At 33.4% G+C, this 18,413-nt stretch overlaps 4 protein-coding genes across 4 annotated transcripts; all 4 read left to right on the forward strand.

Moving 5' to 3' along the window:
* The first annotated feature begins 515 nt into the window (after positions 1-515).
* On the forward strand, positions 516-1,991 carry LOC131625640 (F-box protein SKIP23-like). Its single transcript, XM_058896481.1, has 3 exons — positions 516-599; positions 1,034-1,690; positions 1,923-1,991. The coding sequence occupies exons 1-3, from the start codon at positions 516-518 to the stop codon at positions 1,989-1,991; spliced, it is 810 nt and encodes a 269-aa protein (XP_058752464.1).
* A 2,627-nt stretch (positions 1,992-4,618) lies between these two features.
* Positions 4,619-5,823, forward strand: LOC131625641 (F-box protein SKIP23-like). Its single transcript, XM_058896482.1, has one exon. The coding sequence runs from the start codon at positions 4,619-4,621 to the stop codon at positions 5,738-5,740; it is 1,122 nt and encodes a 373-aa protein (XP_058752465.1). The 3' UTR covers positions 5,741-5,823.
* A 4,790-nt stretch (positions 5,824-10,613) lies between these two features.
* On the forward strand, positions 10,614-12,672 carry LOC131625627 (F-box protein SKIP23-like). The gene has a single exon (XM_058896470.1). The coding sequence runs from the start codon at positions 10,848-10,850 to the stop codon at positions 11,892-11,894; it is 1,047 nt and encodes a 348-aa protein (XP_058752453.1). The 5' UTR covers positions 10,614-10,847; the 3' UTR covers positions 11,895-12,672.
* A 3,116-nt stretch (positions 12,673-15,788) lies between these two features.
* Positions 15,789-16,745, forward strand: LOC131625642 (uncharacterized). The gene is made up of 4 exons (XM_058896484.1): positions 15,789-16,029; positions 16,175-16,269; positions 16,348-16,533; positions 16,689-16,745. Exons 1-4 carry the CDS (start codon positions 15,789-15,791, stop codon positions 16,743-16,745), a joined length of 579 nt encoding a protein of 192 aa, XP_058752467.1.
* Positions 16,746-18,413: the final 1,668 nt, after the last annotated feature.

Raw genomic sequence — 18,413 nt, forward strand, 5'->3', positions numbered from 1 at the left:
AATTTTGGAGGGACTAAAAACGAAATTTGCAATATTTAGAGGACCAAAAAGTTCATTAACCCACATAAATATGATATATTTTTCAAATTTAAAGAATATAACTAGAATATTTAAATAAAATTATAATATAAATTAATTTAAATTCTCATACTTCTAAACAATTTCTTTATATTTAACGTAATTTTATAAATATTCAATGATAAAACTATATATAATCATACTTATTAAAAAATATTTTTTTATATAAAAATAATATTTGAGGTAAAAATATATCAAGTGAATCTTAAATAAGAATATGGATTCATTTACCAGATTCCCAAAATCAATATCACATATGCGTTACATTTTTCAAATTCTTACCTCCATCCAAACATTCCTAATCTGAATTCTGAACCATATGATTTTTTATTCCTATATTTCTTATTTATTAAAATCAGTAATAAAAGATTATTAGAGTTTATCCAACTACTATATAAAAAAATATTAGTTTACATGCAATCTCAGCCCTAATCCTAATGAATGACATATTGTCTGAATTGCATAATACTATAGAAAAATCCATGGCAGATTGGTCTCAGCTTCCAAAAGATCTTCTGCTGGTAATATTAGAAAAACTCAACCGTGAAATCTACATCATTCACTTTCGTTCTGTCTGTTCCACATGGCGATTTTCCATACCAAAACCTCACTACCATTTCCCCTTGAATTTTCCGCACTTCTCCGACTCCAATCATTCCCATCTCCACAAACTCTACAAAAACAGCATCTTTCTCATCAAACCACCCACAACACCAAACCAACAAACTCTCCGCCCTTGGTTGGTCAGAATCAGTCCAACTTCAACCGGAAAGTTTAACCTATATGGTACCCCCTTTTACCTCACAGACTTAATATACCTTCCGATCCACGCGTGCTCGACTTCAGCCAACTCTCTGTCTTTGATCTCGGACACATTTATATTCAGGGGACTTTATATCCAAATTCATCTACCATCCTATATAATCCTTGTGATCTCACTGTTGCCATGTTTCAGGGGGGAGAGATTCTGGATTCTGTTGCCACGTTTCAGGGGGAAGAGATTCTGGATATTTTCACACAAGAGTACTCTGGGGAGGTGGTGATGCTCCATCGTGGATACAATACATGGGCTGAGATCTCCAGTGAGCCAAATTTCTTCCATGATATTTGCATTTTTAAAGGCCGGCCTTGTGTGGCAAATGAAACCGGTCGGACTGTGATAATTGGATCAGATTTGAGCGTTCATTTGATGGCTGAGCCGGTGTGTGATCGTTTTTTCGATGGCTACCTTCACATTATGGTGGAAAATGAGTCTGAGTTGTTGCTAGTTCACAAAACTAATGATTTGTATGATAGCTTTCGGGATGAGTATGATAATCATCATGTTGAAGTGCGAGTAACGTTTGAAGTGTTTAGGCTTGACCAGAAAGAGAAAAAGTGGTTGAGGTTGTCAAATTTAGGGGATACAGTTGTGTTTTTTGGGCAATGTGATTCGTTCACTGCTTCTGCGTTGGATTTGGGATTTGACAATGGGAATTTTGTGATTTATTGTAACGATGATGATGATGTAAAGAGTGAAATGAGTATATTTCACTTCGACAACCATGACAATTATCCTTTGCCTGATTATCCAGATTATTTGAAGTTGTTCTGGCCACCTCCGGAGTGGATCGTTAGTAGATGTTTGTAAGAGAGTAAGGTATTTGCATTGAAATTTCCTAATGTAATAGTGATTGATAGTGTTACATGTTGTAATAAGTAGAGTGGTAACTATTTAGTTTGTATGGAGGTTTTCAAGCCCAATGGTATCGGTTTCACATTGAAATGTTTCTTCTAAATTGCAGTGGTTATTAGTTATATTTGTTAGCTACTTCTTGTTAACAATTTTATATTTTCTTTTGTAGTTATTGAAGAATTATAATCCATCTTTAGCTAGTGTTCGATACCACTTAGCCATGGAAGGAGAGATTTGATGTTTGCTGCAGCAGCTGCTGTTTACGCTGTTGTTGCTGTCACTAACCCAACAGCCAGGGTTTTGTTGCAACTGAGGGTCTTGGTTTAATTTTTTTGATTTTGGTAATGTACAATGGGGTTATGGTGTTTAGATTTCATTTAGTGTCGTTACTGTACTATTTAATTAATTTGTTTTTATAAAAGCATAAACTTGCCTTATCTCTTTGGTGTCACCAGTTTCATGCTCAATCAAAATATTATAAAATTTTATTGAATCTGTCACATTTTTGTGCTTTTGCTTTTCCTTGCTTCTGTAACTATATTATTTGCATCAGCTACATCCATACTAATCTTCAAAACTGACTTTGGCATAGTTTTTGGATACACTTGGGCTATAGTTTGAGTTAGTTTGAATATTTGGTTGTGAAGGTGTGGATCCTGTGTGTACAGGTTCAGTGATGTGAAGGTTATTAATACAAATAGAACATATGCTGTTTGACTCCTGTTTTAAGCCCATGAATATTCATTTCTAATAGGCGCAATGCTATCATTTTTAAGAATGAATCGTTTAGCTTTACCGAATATATGTCGGAGATAGTTTTTAGTTTTTTTTTTTTTAGTTTTTAGTTCTTGAAAATGGCTTTATTAAAAGTTACACACAATCATTTTTCTCAAATCTCAATTAATTAAAGAATCTCTTATGAATAAAATCTAATATTTCTTTCTCTAAGATATTTATATCTAGCATTTGTTAAACATTAATTATAAAAAATTTTAATAAAGTAAAATTACATAATTTCAAAATAAAATTCTCAATAATGAGTTTATAAAAATTTATTTACTATAATTTGAAATTTTAATATTTTTTAAAAATCTAAAGAGAAAAAGTATAGAAAAAAAGATTAAAATATCTTATTCAAATTTTAATAAGTATCAATTTAAATTGTTTATTTTAAATTTAAATTGCAATCTCGTTTTAATTTCAATTCATATAATCATCAAAAAAAATTCAATTCCCGTATATATTTTTTCTAACCAAATATTTGTAATGCTATGAAAATTATATTTTACAAAAACGTTAAAATAAGAAATCTTTAATATATGCTAGTTTTGATAGTGTTATTTATTTTTAATAGTACTGCATTTTAAATTTTGTAAATATGAATATTATAGAGATAGTTATATCAGATTTTGTTATAAAATATTTTAACAATATCACTATTTTTATGATATATATATTTGTTTGTTATAAATTTTTTTAAAAACTACGAATTTTTTAGTATCACATCTCTTCGGCACAGAAAAAAATTTACTTTATTTAAAAGAAATAATCATTAAAATTAAATTTAAATATTTTTATCTTTTTTCTATGAATTTTTATAAATTATAGTGAAAATATTTTCATAAAAATCATTATTGAAAAATATTTTATTATAAAAATTATGAAATTTTAATTCTAACTAATTTTTTATAATTTAAAATTAAAATTATTTAAGAAAGAAATATTTAATTTTATTTAAAAGAGATTCTCTAATTAGTTTTGAGATTTGAGAAAAATGTTTGTGTGTAGCTTTTAATTGTATGTTTATTTTAAGTAAGATATAATCTATACCACAAATTTCATTAAATAGAATCTAAGGACTATAACTGATTGTTCTCATTTCTCATTATAACCAAGTGTTCTCACTTGAGTCGCCCCCATATATATATATATATATATATATATATATATATATATATATATATATATATATATATATATATATATATATATATATATATATATATATATATATATATATATATATATATATATATATAGGGGACGACTCAAGTGAGAACACTTGGTTATTATGAGAAATGAGAACAATGAATCACGACCATTAGATTTGATTTTAATGGACTGGATTGGTTTCTCTTTCTGTGTTGATTTAAAATAAATATTAAGGATCATGGAAAGAGAAATCAATCCAGTCCATTAAAATCAAATCTAATGGTCGTGATTCATTGTTCTCATTTCTCATAATAACCAAGTGTTCTCACTTGAGTCGTCCCCTATATATATATATATATATATATATATATATATATATATATATATATATATATAAAAGCCACACATTAGTTTTAAATTCTTGAGGCAAACTGTTAATATTATAATAATAGAACTAAAACATTTAAATAAAATTATAATATAAATTCTCATATTTCTGAATTTTTTTTTTTGTGTAAGCAAGATATATTAAACCGGAGAACTAAGGGTTCTTCAACCCGAATACACAGAGAAATGGGAAAACCCATCCTATAAAAATAATATATGAGGTAAAAATATATCAAGTGAATCTTAAATCACGAATATGGATTCATTACCTGATTCCCAAAATCAAGATCCCATATGTGTTTCATTTTTCAAATTCTTACCTCAATCCAAACTTTCCTAACATAAACCATATGATTTCTTCTTTTGATTCATATATTTCTTATTTATTAAAATTAGTAAAAAAAATTAGAGTTTATCCAACTACTATATAAAAAAAAAATAGTTTACATGCAATCTGAGCCCTAACCCTAATGAATGGCACATTCCCTGAGTTGCATACTATTTCCACCGTCATTCTCACCACCAAACATTTCCAAAAAAAAATCAATGGCAGATTGGACTCAGCTTCCAAAAGATCTTCTGCTGTTAATATCTGAAAAACTCAACAGTGAATTCTATCTCATTCGCTTTCGTTCTGTCTGTTCCACATGGAGATTTTCCATACCAAAACCTCACAACCTTTTTCCCTTCAAGCTTCCGCACTTCTCGGACTCCGATGATTGTGATATCCACAAACTCTACAAACACAGCATATTTCTCATCAAACCACCCACAACATCAAACCAACAAACTCTATACCGCCCTTGGTTGGTCAGAATCAGTCCAACTTCATCCGGAAAGTTTAAATCATGTCACCCCATTTTACCACACAGTCTTATTATACCTTCTTATCCGCGTCTGCTCGACTTCAGCCAACTCTCTGTCTTCAATATCGGCCACATGTATATTGAGGGGACAACCCAATATCCATATTTATCTACCATTGCATATCATCAATATGATAAGTCTGTTGCCGCGTTTCAGGGGGGACAACCTCTGGATATTCTCACACGCAGGAACGACTCTCGGGAGCTGATGATGTTCCGTTGTGGGGATGATCATTGGACCAAGATCACCAATGTGGCGGAATCCCACGAAGACATTTGCATTTTTAAAGGTCGCCCTTGTGTGACAGACGAAACCGGTCGGACTGTAATGATTGGATCAGATTTGAGCGTTCATTTGGTGGCTGAGCCGGTGTTTGATGGCGATGGCGATGGCGACATTAACATTATAGTTGAAAATGAGTCTGAGTTGTTGCTAGTTCACAAATATGAAGATGATGATTATGATGGTTATGATGATGATTATGATGGAGATGAGCCTGTAAAAATTGATGTGTTTAGGCTTAATCAGAAAGAGAAAAAGTGGGTGAAGCTGGCAAATTTAGGGGATAGGGTTTTGTTTTGGGGGCAAGGATATTCGTTCACTGCTTCTGCATCAGATTTGGGTTTCGACAATGGGAATTTTGTGATATATTGTAACGATTATGATAATGTTTTTGGAGATACTGCACTGAGTGTTTATCACTTGGACCAGCGACAGACTTTTCCCTTGTCTGATTATCCAGATTATGTCAAGTTATTCCGGCCACCTCCGGAGTGGATCGTCAGTAGGTGTCATCAGTAAGTGTTTGTAACAAAGTATGTTATTTGCATTGAAATTTCATAATGTAATAGTGATTGATGGTGTAATATTGTGCCTAGTTTTCTTTGTTATATTGGATAAATTTTGCAACTAGTGCTTTTGGAAATAGGAATATTTCATCTTACATTTTGAACATGAGTTTTTCCAACTAATACCTTCTTTGTTAAGTTGAAATTGGTGTCCGGGATTTTATTTTTTTCATAAGTTCCTTTGTTTAACTCAAAAATTAGGGTCTACTAGCTAGAATTTAGGTCTTTGAAGTAGGTCATTCGTTAGAATTTAGAAGAGGTTTACTAGCTAGTATGGTATCCCTGAAGTGTAGAAGATCCTTCTATATGCTTTAACATGATTTTTGGTATAAAGCTCAAAGTTCTTATTTAACTTTTCCATATTTTCTTTCGTAGGTATTGAAGAATTCTTTCTAATCCATCTTTAGTTTGTTTTTTGGCGGCCTCAGAAGAGAATCTTGTAGTCCCGTAGTAGTATATGATGTTAATGAAATTAAAAGAATTGTGCATTCCAGTTACAATCCATTTAGAAACAATGATTCCAAGTCTGTGTTTGTTCCTTTTCAATGTTATAGTTGCCAAGATAAATATCCAAGTTGAGGTTGATTGCTTTCAAGTTCCAGTCCTACATTGAAGACCATAATCTCCATTTAGAAACAATGATTCCAAGTCTGTGTTTGTTTCCTTTTCAATGTTGAGGTTGATTGCTTTCAAATTCCAATCCTACATTGAAGACCATAATCTCCGTTTATATAATATGATTATTGCTTGCAACATATATTTATTCTTTTCTCTGCATAAAGTTGGGTTTTACATTAAAGTAACGATACAACTACATTATCAATCTAGTATTTATAGTTTCTCATTAAAAGGTAGTAATGAGTAATCTTGTGTCTTTCCAATATTTTATAATGGAAAAACTACATGCATTTAATGTTATGAAACAAAAGAATAGACTATGAGAATGTTGAATTATTCGTCCCATTCTAATAATGCCTGATAACCCAAAAGGATGAAATGTCTACTCTGATAGTTATTCTCTATTTCCTCAAGTGTTTTGGGTTGATTGAGAATGCATACATATGTGAATTCCCAACATGTAATCAAATTTATCAACTTCACCAAATGGCCTTATCTGCAAAACACAAAGCTATGCCTTAAGTTTTAAATAATTAGTGAATACTATATTTGTAATCAGTTTCACAAGGTTGCTCTTAATTTTCCTATATGGAGTAGGAAAAGAGTTTCATTCAAATTTGAAAAAGGGAAAAAGTATTTGATAATTAAAACTTTTCACGTGATTTTGAGCTTGTCCATCTTTTTTTGTAAGTATAAGTGTATAACAAATTAGTAGCATAAATTGCGGGAACAGTTCAAGCGATTTTCATGGTTGCAGAACTCGATTTTTCATCCCTCATTCGGTTTTTGACGGATAAAATTATTCAATTAGGCTTTAAAAATGAAGACCTATCTAGAAGCCTTAGAATTCGTAAAAAGAGTAGTTGGGATGAGTAATCTCTCCACAAAAAGACCATTTCCAAACCAAGAACTTGATGTTCCAAACGGTGTTGTTAATGCTCCAAGCTTCCTTCCTAAAACGCACTCCATTCCTAATTAACCAAAAGGACCAAACGGTGGCTAACCACACCACATCCAATTTACTATCTCTAATCCTATGAGATCGAAAAAACAAGTGCCACTCCATAAAATGTGGTAAACACTCCTTTTCCCTAATTTCCCCTTTACCAATCCAATAAGCTATGTCATTCCATATCTTTGTACCCACCAAACAACCAAAAAAGAAATGATCCCTATCCTCCGGGACATTACCACACAAAACACATTTAGTATCTTCAAAAGGAAAAGTCATGCCTCTATACAACAAACCGTCAATCGTTGGAAGCCTATCAAGAAAAAGTCTCCAACCAAAGGCCTTGATTTTAAACGGGACCTCCGACTTCCACAAAATACCAAAAACACCATCATGAACATTAGGTGGTCCGAACGGAATATGAAACTTCAAATAAAAGTTATAACAAGAAGCCACCGAAAAATCCATCAACGGTCCTTCGTTCCAACAAACCGAATCACAACCTTGTCTCCACCCGGTAAAAACTTCCACACGACCCTTCAACTTTAACAACTCCGCTTCTAAAAAAATGCCTTCCGCCCTTATGCCAAAATCACCCCAACACCACTTATCTTCAATCCATCCCCCCATTCCCGCCACCGAAACACCCTTCAAAATAGAATTTAAAAATAATTCCGGGAATTCTTCTTTCAAAGGAATTCCTTCCAACCAAGAAGATTCCCAAAACGGTGTGTGGAACCCATTATGAACATTAAATTTAACCTTGTCAACCATCGGATCCGCATGCAACAAAGAATTAATCTTAACCAAATCCCTCCACCAAAAAGAAGAAGAAGATGAAGAGACTTTATGGTAAAAAGAGGTAGAATTACTAACCTTGCAATTAATCAATAAGGAAGACGATAAATCACCATACCGACCTTTCAAGACATCGAGCCAAATAGAATTTCCACCTTGAAGAATTCGCCATCTCCACTTGTTAAGAAGAGAAATGTTGAACACCGCAATGTCCTTCACGCCTAAACCGCCTTTGTCCATGGGAAGACAAACATCTTTCCATCTAACCCAATGGATCTTTTTTTTCTCCTCTAATCCTCCCCAAAGGAATTTACTTTGTAAACTAGTAAATTTCTTCACCACCTTCGACGGCATTTTATAAAAAGACATAGTGAAAATGGATAGGGAACTAAGCACCGATTTCAAAAGCGTGATCCTACCTCCTAAATTCAAGTAGCGATTAGTCCAACCATCCAATCTAGCTTTTGTCTTCAACAATAGCGGCTCCCAAGTAGCTTCCAACCTTGGATTATAGCCAATCGGAATTCCAAGGAAAATGAACTTGCTTTCTTCCACCTTACAAGATAAAAAGTGAGATGCGGCTTCCAAAAAATGAGGATTAAGATTAATACCAATCAACTTACTCTTGTGATAATTAATCCCAAGACCCGATACAAGTTCAAAAGCTCTTAGGACCGCCTTAATTGCCCGAATGTGCTTCCAACTACCATCTCCCACTAATAAAGTGTCATCCGCAAATTGTAGGATATCCACTCTACTATTTCCATTAATGGTAAAGCTTTGAAATTCCTCTAACTCAATAGATTTACTCACTAAGGCCGTGAGCGCTTCCGCTACCAAAACAAAGAGAAAAGGAGAAAGAGGATCTCCTTGTCTCAACCCTCTAGAGACAACAAATTCTCTCGAAGGACTCCCATTCACCAACACCGACATGTCACTCTTAAACACCAATAGTTCCATCCATTTCATCCATCTATTACCGAAACCCAAAGCTTTGAACATGAATCGGAGAAAAGACCAACTCACCTTATCGTAAGCCTTTTCGAAATCAACTTTGAAAAGTGCACATTTACTTCCCGTCCTCTTCGCATAATCAACCACCTCATTCGCTACAAGCACTCCATCTAGCAAATATCTTCCGGGAACAAACGCGGTTTGTCTAGAAGAAATAATAGAATTTAACACCTTTTTAAGTCTCCCCGCCAAAAGCTTAGCCGCCACCTTATGAATACATCCCACCAAACATATGGGCCTATAGTCATCCAAACTCAAAGGGTTTTGCTTCTTTGGAATTAGTGTTAAAAAAGATGAAGTGATAGCCTTAGACAAATTGTTCCCTCCAAAAAAGTAGTTAAAAAAATTAATGAAGTCTTCTTTTAAAAAGAACCAACACTTTTTAAAAAGAACCAACACTTAGAATATCTTTGGGAAATTAAAATTATCCAACTGGTCGGACTGTGATGATTGAATCGTATTTAATCGTTCATTTGGTGGCTAAGCCGGTGTTTGGTGGCGATGTCCATCGCAACATTAACATTATGGTGGAAAATAAGTCTGAGTTGTTGCTAGTTCACAAATATGAAGAGTATTATAATAACTATATTGATGATTATTATGTTGACGAGCGAATAAGGATTGATATGTTTACGCTTGACAAGAAAAAGAAAAAGTGGTTAAAGTTAGCAAATTTAGGGGTACGGTTTTTTTTTGGGGCGATGCGATTCGCTTACTGCTTTTGGGTTGGATTTGGATTTTGACAATGAAAATTTTGCGATTTATTGTAATGATAATGATAATTATGATGTAAAGAGTGAAATGAGAATTTTTCACTTGGACCAACAATGGAGTTCGTCTTTGTCTGATTTTCTAGATTATTTTAGGTTCTTTTGGTCACTCCTGGAGATCGTCCGTAGGTGTTTGTAACAAAGTATATTATTTGCATTGAAGTTTCCTAATGTAATAGTGATTGATAGTCTAATATTGTGCCCAGTTTTCTTTTTTAGATTAGATAAATTTTGCAACTAATACCATTTTTGTTAAGTTGAAATTTGTATTTGTGCTTCTATTTTTTTCATAACTTCTTTGTTTAGCTTTTTCGTATACACAACTATTTCTTTTCTGACTTAAAACTACTTATGAGTAAGAGAATAACAAATGCTACATGAGATTTATGTAAGGACTATAAGTCTTGGACATAGTTCATTGATTAGAATTTAGAAGAGGGTAACTAGCTAATATTTCATCCATGAAAAGTGTGGAAAATTATGCTATATGCTTTAACATACTTTTTGGCATAAAACTAAAGCTAAAACTAGTAGTGCATTCTTCCCCCATTGCGTTTGAAGAAGGGTGTGTATTAGATACCACTTTGCCATGGATTACCAAACAATCATTGAGAAATGGAGAGATGTAGTTATTATTGTGAGGAAAGTTAACCAACTTCCAAACCCCATTATTTTCAATGGGCCGGTAGTTATGCATTCAAAGCCTATTGAGAATGAATGAAAGATTATCCTAAATATGGAAATTTGAAAAAGATTGTCATATGACCTTAGCGTGACCAAATCAATATCTTGATTTCGACTGCTCTATCTCCTTTATTGAAAAAGAGAGATTCTATAATCAAAACCCTAACCCTAATTCCTCTTTCACCCCTTTTACACTCTCTATTCCCACCACCAGTGAAGCAGCCATGGCTGATTGGTCTGAGCTTCCAAAAGATCTTCTGCAATTAATATCCGAAAAACTGAACAATCATTTCTACATTCTTCGTTTTCGTTCTGTCTGTTCCTCCTGGCGACTTTCCACACCAAAACCTCGTAACTATTTCCCCTTGAAGCTCCCGCACTTTTCCCGTCGCAACAAACTATACAATCACACCATCTTTCTCATCAAACCACCCGCAACACCCAACCAACAAACTCTCTACCGCCCTTGGTTGGTCAGAATTTGTCGAACTTCAACCGGAAAGTTTAACCTATTTCACCCCCTTTCACGTCACAGACTTAATATACCTTCTGATTCGAGGGTGCTGGACTTCAGCCAACTCTCTGTCTTTAATATCGAACAGATTTATATTTGCGGAGAGTCATATCAAAATTCATCTACCATTGAATTTTGTCATTATGATCGCTCTGTTGCAACGTTTCACAGGGAACCAATTCTGGAGATTGTCACAAGCAATAGAAACTCCGAGGAGATGTTGATGTTCCGTCGCAAAGGCAATGGTTTGACTAAGATCCCCAATGTCTCAAGCTTTTACCGAGGCATGTGCATTTTTAAAGGCCGGCCCTGTCTAACCGACTATACTGGTCGGACTGTGATGATCGGATCAAATTTGAGCGTTCACTTGGTGGCTGAGCCTGTGTTGGGTTTCGATTTCCATGGCGACATTTACATTATGGTGGAAAATGAGTCTGAGTTGTTGCTTGTTCAGAAATATGATAAATATGAGCCTATTGATGTGTTTAGGCTTGACCAGAAAGAGAAAAGGTGGCTGAAGTTGGAAAATTTAGGGGATATGATTTTGTTTTTGGGACGAGGCTATTCGTTTGCTATATCGGCGTCGGATTTGGATTTGGACAATAGGAATTCTGTGATTTATTGTAGTAACTATATTCGTAACGAAATCAGGGTTTTTCCCTTGGATCAACACCGGACTTTTCTTTTGTCTGATTATCCAGATTATTTCAAGTTGTTCTGGCCACCTCCGGAGTGGATCACCAGTAGGTGTTTGTAACAGAGTACGTTATTTGCATCAAAATATCCTAATGTAATAGTGATTGATATTGTATTATCGTGCCTAGTTTTCTTTGTTATATTGGATCAAATTTGCAACTAGTACGTTTGGAAATAGGATTATTGAAATGATCTTCATCTTACATTTTGGGTCATGAGTTTTTCCAACTAGTACCTTCTGTTATGTGGAAATTGGTATTTGGGCCTATATTTTTTTCATAAGTTCCTTTGTTTAACTTCTAAAAGTTAAACTCAATTTAGGGTCTACTACTTATGAATAAAAGGGATTAACAAGTGCAACATGAGATTTACTAGCTAATATTTTATGAAGTGTGGAAGATTCTGCTATCTGCTTTTTGACATAAAGCTCAAGATAAAACTAGTAGTGCATTTTTTCACCAAGGCAACAATGTCTATACTTGTTATAAGAAAGAGGGATAACTATTGAGTTTGTATGGAGGTTTCTGTAAATTGGTTTTTGATTTTATGCTCTAACTTTGCGGGAAGGGTGGAGTTAGAAGTAGTCGTTGCAAAGTTATTAAGAGAAAGTAGTAGTTGATGCTTAATTGGCCAAAAAGGAAAACATTGAACGAAATATTATGCATTTTGTCAACATATTTTCCATATATGCCAGTAAATTTCTAAACAAATCTAGTTAGGGATGAAAGCTATTTATATCTTTTAATAACTTGCTACAGGAAAAAATCAGCACACAAAAAATGGCTGATGGTTTGCTTCATAATTCTTGAAAGATAACTTAATTGTGCTTGCAGACCCGGACAATGATTTTGTCTGTAGTCTCTAACTTCTCTAACTTATATATAGAATGGTGTTAATAATCATGTGGTATACGATAAATTACACCCTTAGTTTATTTACTGTTTCCATAAGTTGAAATGGAAATGCTTAGAAATAATTGTTAACTAAGTTGAAGTTTTATAATATTTGGATTGCAGTCCATACGACTAACCTTATAGAAAATCAAACATTATATCTAGCTTTCAGTTAAAAGTTTGATTTTCTTTTTATATTGATATAATAGAACATATTAAACATAAGGAGGACCATATATTTGCACCGTTGGAGACAGATCAATTCAAATGATATGTTGGTAATTTGGTGGAGTGAAATGTGCAAACAAGAAATCAAACAGCAGTTCAGTACATTGCAGTAGCTTCCATTTTATTCTCAAACCATATCACTTATTTGGTGTCTTTGCAATGTAGTTCACAAACCAAACCATTACACAGGGTATTTATATAACTCCAGTCTCCAGAACCTTCTTCCAAGATGGTCTGCTACTAATAGAAAAATTAGAAAAAGAGTCAATGTAAAAGTGGATATGGAGTACTACCTATTAGATGATGATGATGATGAGTTTTTGTGATCTTTTAATGAGTTGTAATGTAATCTGAATTCTGAAAGTTGAATTGGTGTATGTCTCACTTTAGTGTACTTTCTTAGATTTTGTGCAGGTGTGTATTAAGGTCTATTGTTCTTATTAATTTTGCAGAGGCATAACTACCTTTTGAAAACTTTACATTAATAGGTTGTGAACAAATCTAGTGATGAGCATGATACATTATATCCTAGATTATGTCCTAAAACTATTTTGGTTCTTCATCTTCTTTTATGCTTCAGAAGTGTAGTACTTGAATCAAATTTGTGCATTTGTCTTCTTTATACTTGAAAAGTTGCCGGAAATTACGTTTGCTTGTGATACTTCACAAATGTCTGCATAATCCAAACTAAATATATCACAGTCCATTTCTTCTTGTTCTGATACAAAATGTCTGCATGATACAGGCCAAACATATCACTATCCAATTTTGACATGATACAGGAGAAGTTTCAGGTTTCATAAACAAAATCAAGGTTTAGTAATAACAATTGTGTCGTTTGAATTGTGATGAAAACATAAGCAAGAAAAACACCAAACACTAATCTATTGTTTGAGCATAGTATAATAATCGAACAATAGAATTGGAAAAATGAAATTAATAGCAATTGCAATTCCTTAACATCAACAAAAGAACAACTACTACAAAAAATGTGCAAAGGTGTTGTCACTCTAGGCTTCTTTCTTTCTCTGTGATATAAAACCACTGTACCATTACTTGTGAACTGTCATCACATGTTATATATATTGGTTGGACAATAGAAGAACCAATGTGAAGCTTTCTTTCCTTTCTTGAAATGCCTTGTTTTAAAGTGAGATACACTAAGGAAATGCCTTGTTTCTTTCTTTGTTTATTGCAGTTTCAAAGTGCACAGAAGAGTGTTTTATAGTGGTGGCTGAAAATGCTTTATTTATTTCCATATATTGAAGTTGTTCTTCAATGTTTCCAGAAGCCAAGAAAAAGTATGCCCCTGTTTGTGTCACTACTAACCCAACAGCTAGGATATGTCGCAATTGAGGCTCCTGGTTTACTTTTCTTTGGTTTGGTAATGCACAATGAGCTATCGTTTATTGTTGTTATGAATTTTACAATGTCACATTTGAAAACTTTATATTGGTAGATTTTGAATCAATCTAGTGATAAGCATATGTGATCCCTAGCGTATTCTGCAGGGGCACATTGGAAAACTTTACGGTGGTATAAGGTAGGAATTCATCAGAGTCTTCTTATAAATTAACCCAAAGATTTTTATAGGGACCAAACGCGAGAAATATCTTCACAGCGTGAAAACACATAATATCATCGGGCCTTTCTTTCACTTAATTGTGTGTCCGAAGTGACGAACAATGGAATCTGATGGCTTCTTCGTGTAAAATAAAAATCTTAGTGTAAGCTCAAGGCTGAAACACACTGAGCTTTTTCGTGTAAAAAAAACTCTCAGTGTAAGCACAAAGTTGAAACATTCAATTTCTCTGTGCTTCAACGCAAAAACACATACGGCCTGTTCGGCTATTTGTTCAAACTTTCCCACTACAAAAAAGACTCCCCGAAAATTTGTGATATTGATGAAGCAACAATGATAGAGTGAATGTCGAAATAAAAAACAAACAGAAGGTGTGCCTTTAGAGGGGCTTAGTAATAAAATGGAAGCATGCGCTAAAGATAAGTCAAGTCCAATTTAGCTTTCGACGACAAAGTTGGAAGAGCCGACTCTAAAATAGCAAGAGCAACTTTGATTAGGAAGCTAACTCGATCATCAGCTAAAAAACTCTCTCGGTCCAACCGACTTGACACTACTAATAAGAAAACCTCGATGACACTTCAGAAAAGACAGTAAAAAAGAGTCAAACTATAAGCAGCCTACACGGAGGTAACGAGATCCCACCATAAAATAATAAGGGTAGACACCGTCATTAAATTAGCTCAGTCAGAATTATTAAAGTCAACTTGGCCTAACTAGGCGCAACCTTGATGAGAGAAGAATTATTGTTGAAAATATTTGAAAGAAATAAAAACAAAATTTAAATTAGGGTCATGCTAACGAGTGCCCCGAGGCACTGGTTAAGCATTCTTAATAAAGAAAATATTATATATTCAATGCATCTAATACACACAACATTCTTTAGAAAAGTTAATTATTTATATTTTCAATGCATTAAATACATATATTTTGGGTAAAAAACTTATCTTTTTTACTTTATTAAGCAATGCTCAACTTACCTTTTTAATCTCTTAACCAGTTCCCCAAGGGCACTCGTTAGCATTGTCCTTTAAATTATTAAGGACAACCACATGTTTACTTAACCATTCTAAAAAATTTACAACGAAAGTACATTTAGTGCATTTGTTATCGAACACCGGTTAACTTTCTATGGTTCAACATCTCACACATCAATCTATTTTTCATTTAACGCTAATTTAATCAAAACTCTAACCCTAATTTCTCTTACACCACCTCTTTTACACACTCTAGGCTCACCATCAGTGAAGTAGCCATGTTAGATTGGTCTCAGCTTCCAAAAGATCTTCTGCAATTAATATCCCAAAAACTCAATAGTGATTTCTACATTCTTCGTTTTCGTTCTCTCTGTTCCTCATGGCGGCTTTCCATACCAAAACCTCACAACCATTTCCCCTTAAAGCTTTCGCACTATTCCGGTCACTGCAAACTCTACAATCACAACATATTTCTCATCAAACCACCGCAATACCCAACCAACAAACTCTCCGCCCTTGGTTGGTCTGAACCAGTCCAACTTCAACAGGGAAATTTAACCTATGGCACCCCCTTTTACGTCACAGTCTTGATATACCTTCTGATATGCGCGTGCTCGACTTCAGCTAACTATTTATCTTTAATATCGAAAAAATTTATATTCAGGCACTTTATATTCTCTTCATGGTCGTTCTCTTGTTACGTTTGAGGGGGAACAAAAACGGAATATTATCACACATGATAGTAACTCCGGGGGGATGGTGATGTATTGTTGACGACGTGATGGTTTGACTAAGATCCCCAATGTCGCACCATACTACGAATGCTTGTGAATTTTTAAAGGCCGACCTTGTCTAGCTGAAGATACTGGTCGGACTGTGATGATTGAATCAAATTTGAGCGTTCATTTGCTGGTTGAGATTGGGTTTGGTGACGATGTCATTGGAGACATTTACATTATAGTGGAAAATGAGTTTGAGTTGTTACTTTTTCACAAATATAATGATTATGTTGATGATGAGCTTGTAAGGTGTGACATATTTAGGCGTCATATTAAGAGCATCATATTGCCAGACATTTAGGGTTTGTGGAGGTAAGTAAATGACATTTACTTCATATTGAATAATTTTTTAATTTTTAATTTTTGTTTTATAATATGTGTACTTTTATTTATTTTTAGAAGAGAGGTCAAAAGAAAGAGTTGAAGGTTGTTGGACACAAGTTTAAGCTTACATAGAGGGTTCATTATAGTCTCCCACCAAAGATGGAGAGTTGGATGAGTCGGTCTAGTCTATCTTTACTTCATAGGACCCGTGTGACGAAGATAGACACAAACCTGGTATCAACATTCGTAGAGAGTTGGATGAGTTGGTTTAGTCTATCTTTTATATATAGTTTTAATATTATTTGTACACTATAAAAAAAATTCACTTTCCAAAATTAAACGTCACCGTAAAAGAATTTCTCATAACTTAACTTTTTTTTTTAAAAAAATTATAAAGTTTAAATGAATTAAATGCGTGATTGAATATTTATGGTAAAACTCAATATTTTGTAAAATGTGAGTGCTAACAACACTCTCTCAAACACCCACTTTCTGATTGGTTGAAACATGTGTGAGTATCTAACTTTGAAAATATGTCTCACATAAAGTGGTAGGACCCACACATGTTTCAACCAATGTCCAATAAAAAAGTGAGTGTTTGAGAGAGAGCTTTAAATTTTTTTAAAATGCAAAATGAAAATTATGATATATATTTGAATTTAAAAATTAACTTTTTGCGGCAAAATTTCATTGTTACATATAGGATAAATTACATTACTTGATCAAGTTAGCCAAGAAAAATTCCAGAGGTCAGATTATTCTCTGAGGAAAAAAATTCATATTGAATTTTTTACAAAATTTAACCGAGACATGCTAGTCCCTGTATTAATATTTTTTTCAAACTGGTTTTTTTCTTACTTTTGAATAGTGACTGGACAATTAGTAAATATCCATTTTAGTCCCTCACCAAAAGGGAGAGTCTAAATTAGTCCCTTAGAAAAAGTTCTTATTTCATCCCTTACAAAATTTAACTGAGTCATGTTAGTTGCTCTTTTAATATTTTTTTCAAACGATTTTTTCCTAATTTTAAACCGCGTTTGGACTTGACAAGATAGACATGCTTTTAGAAATTGAGTACGGGTCAGAGGTTGAGTTCCTTTGCACATGGACTTCAGAGTCTAAGTTTCCACTAGAAGCTAGGTTACCTAGTTGTGAGACATCATAATCTTATCATTCAGAATTAGAGTCATCAGATACTAATATTTCATATTCTGAGTCTCAAGCTTCTCTTCATATATTTCAATCAGAGTCAAATCCTGGTAAACTCTTTGACTAATGATCCTGCACACTTGAACATGTTTTAGTATACCTAATTGTTCATCTAATACTTTGTTATCATCACAACCTAAGGGATATACCGTGTATATTATTTTTGCCACAAGTATTATTTACAAAGATAAGAAATTATCCTAAATCACCTCGGTAACATAACTAAACATTCCTAAAAGATCATTAACAACTTAAACAATAATAACACATAATACACAAGAATACATAACAAGAAAAACCATAGTCACCCACCCATAGGTCTAATAATAAACCAAACAAAGAAAAGAACATCGTGGTATCGCGATGATTTATCTACAATCCCTTCACAAATAATTTCAAATCAGCAGTCGTGAAATAGGAGTCCAGTCACACTTTAAAAATAAGAAAAAATCTATTTGAAAAAAATACTAAAATAGGAACTAATATGACTTGATTAAATTTTGTAAGAGATTAAATAGAGACCTTTTTTTCTCAGGGACTAATTTGGACTCTCCATTTTTTGTGAGAGATTAAAATTGTTGGGAAATAACC

Source organism: Vicia villosa, unplaced genomic scaffold (assembly GCF_029867415.1).
Source record: "Vicia villosa cultivar HV-30 ecotype Madison, WI unplaced genomic scaffold, Vvil1.0 ctg.000232F_1_1_3, whole genome shotgun sequence".
Lineage (NCBI taxonomy): Eukaryota > Viridiplantae > Streptophyta > Magnoliopsida > Fabales > Fabaceae > Vicia > Vicia villosa.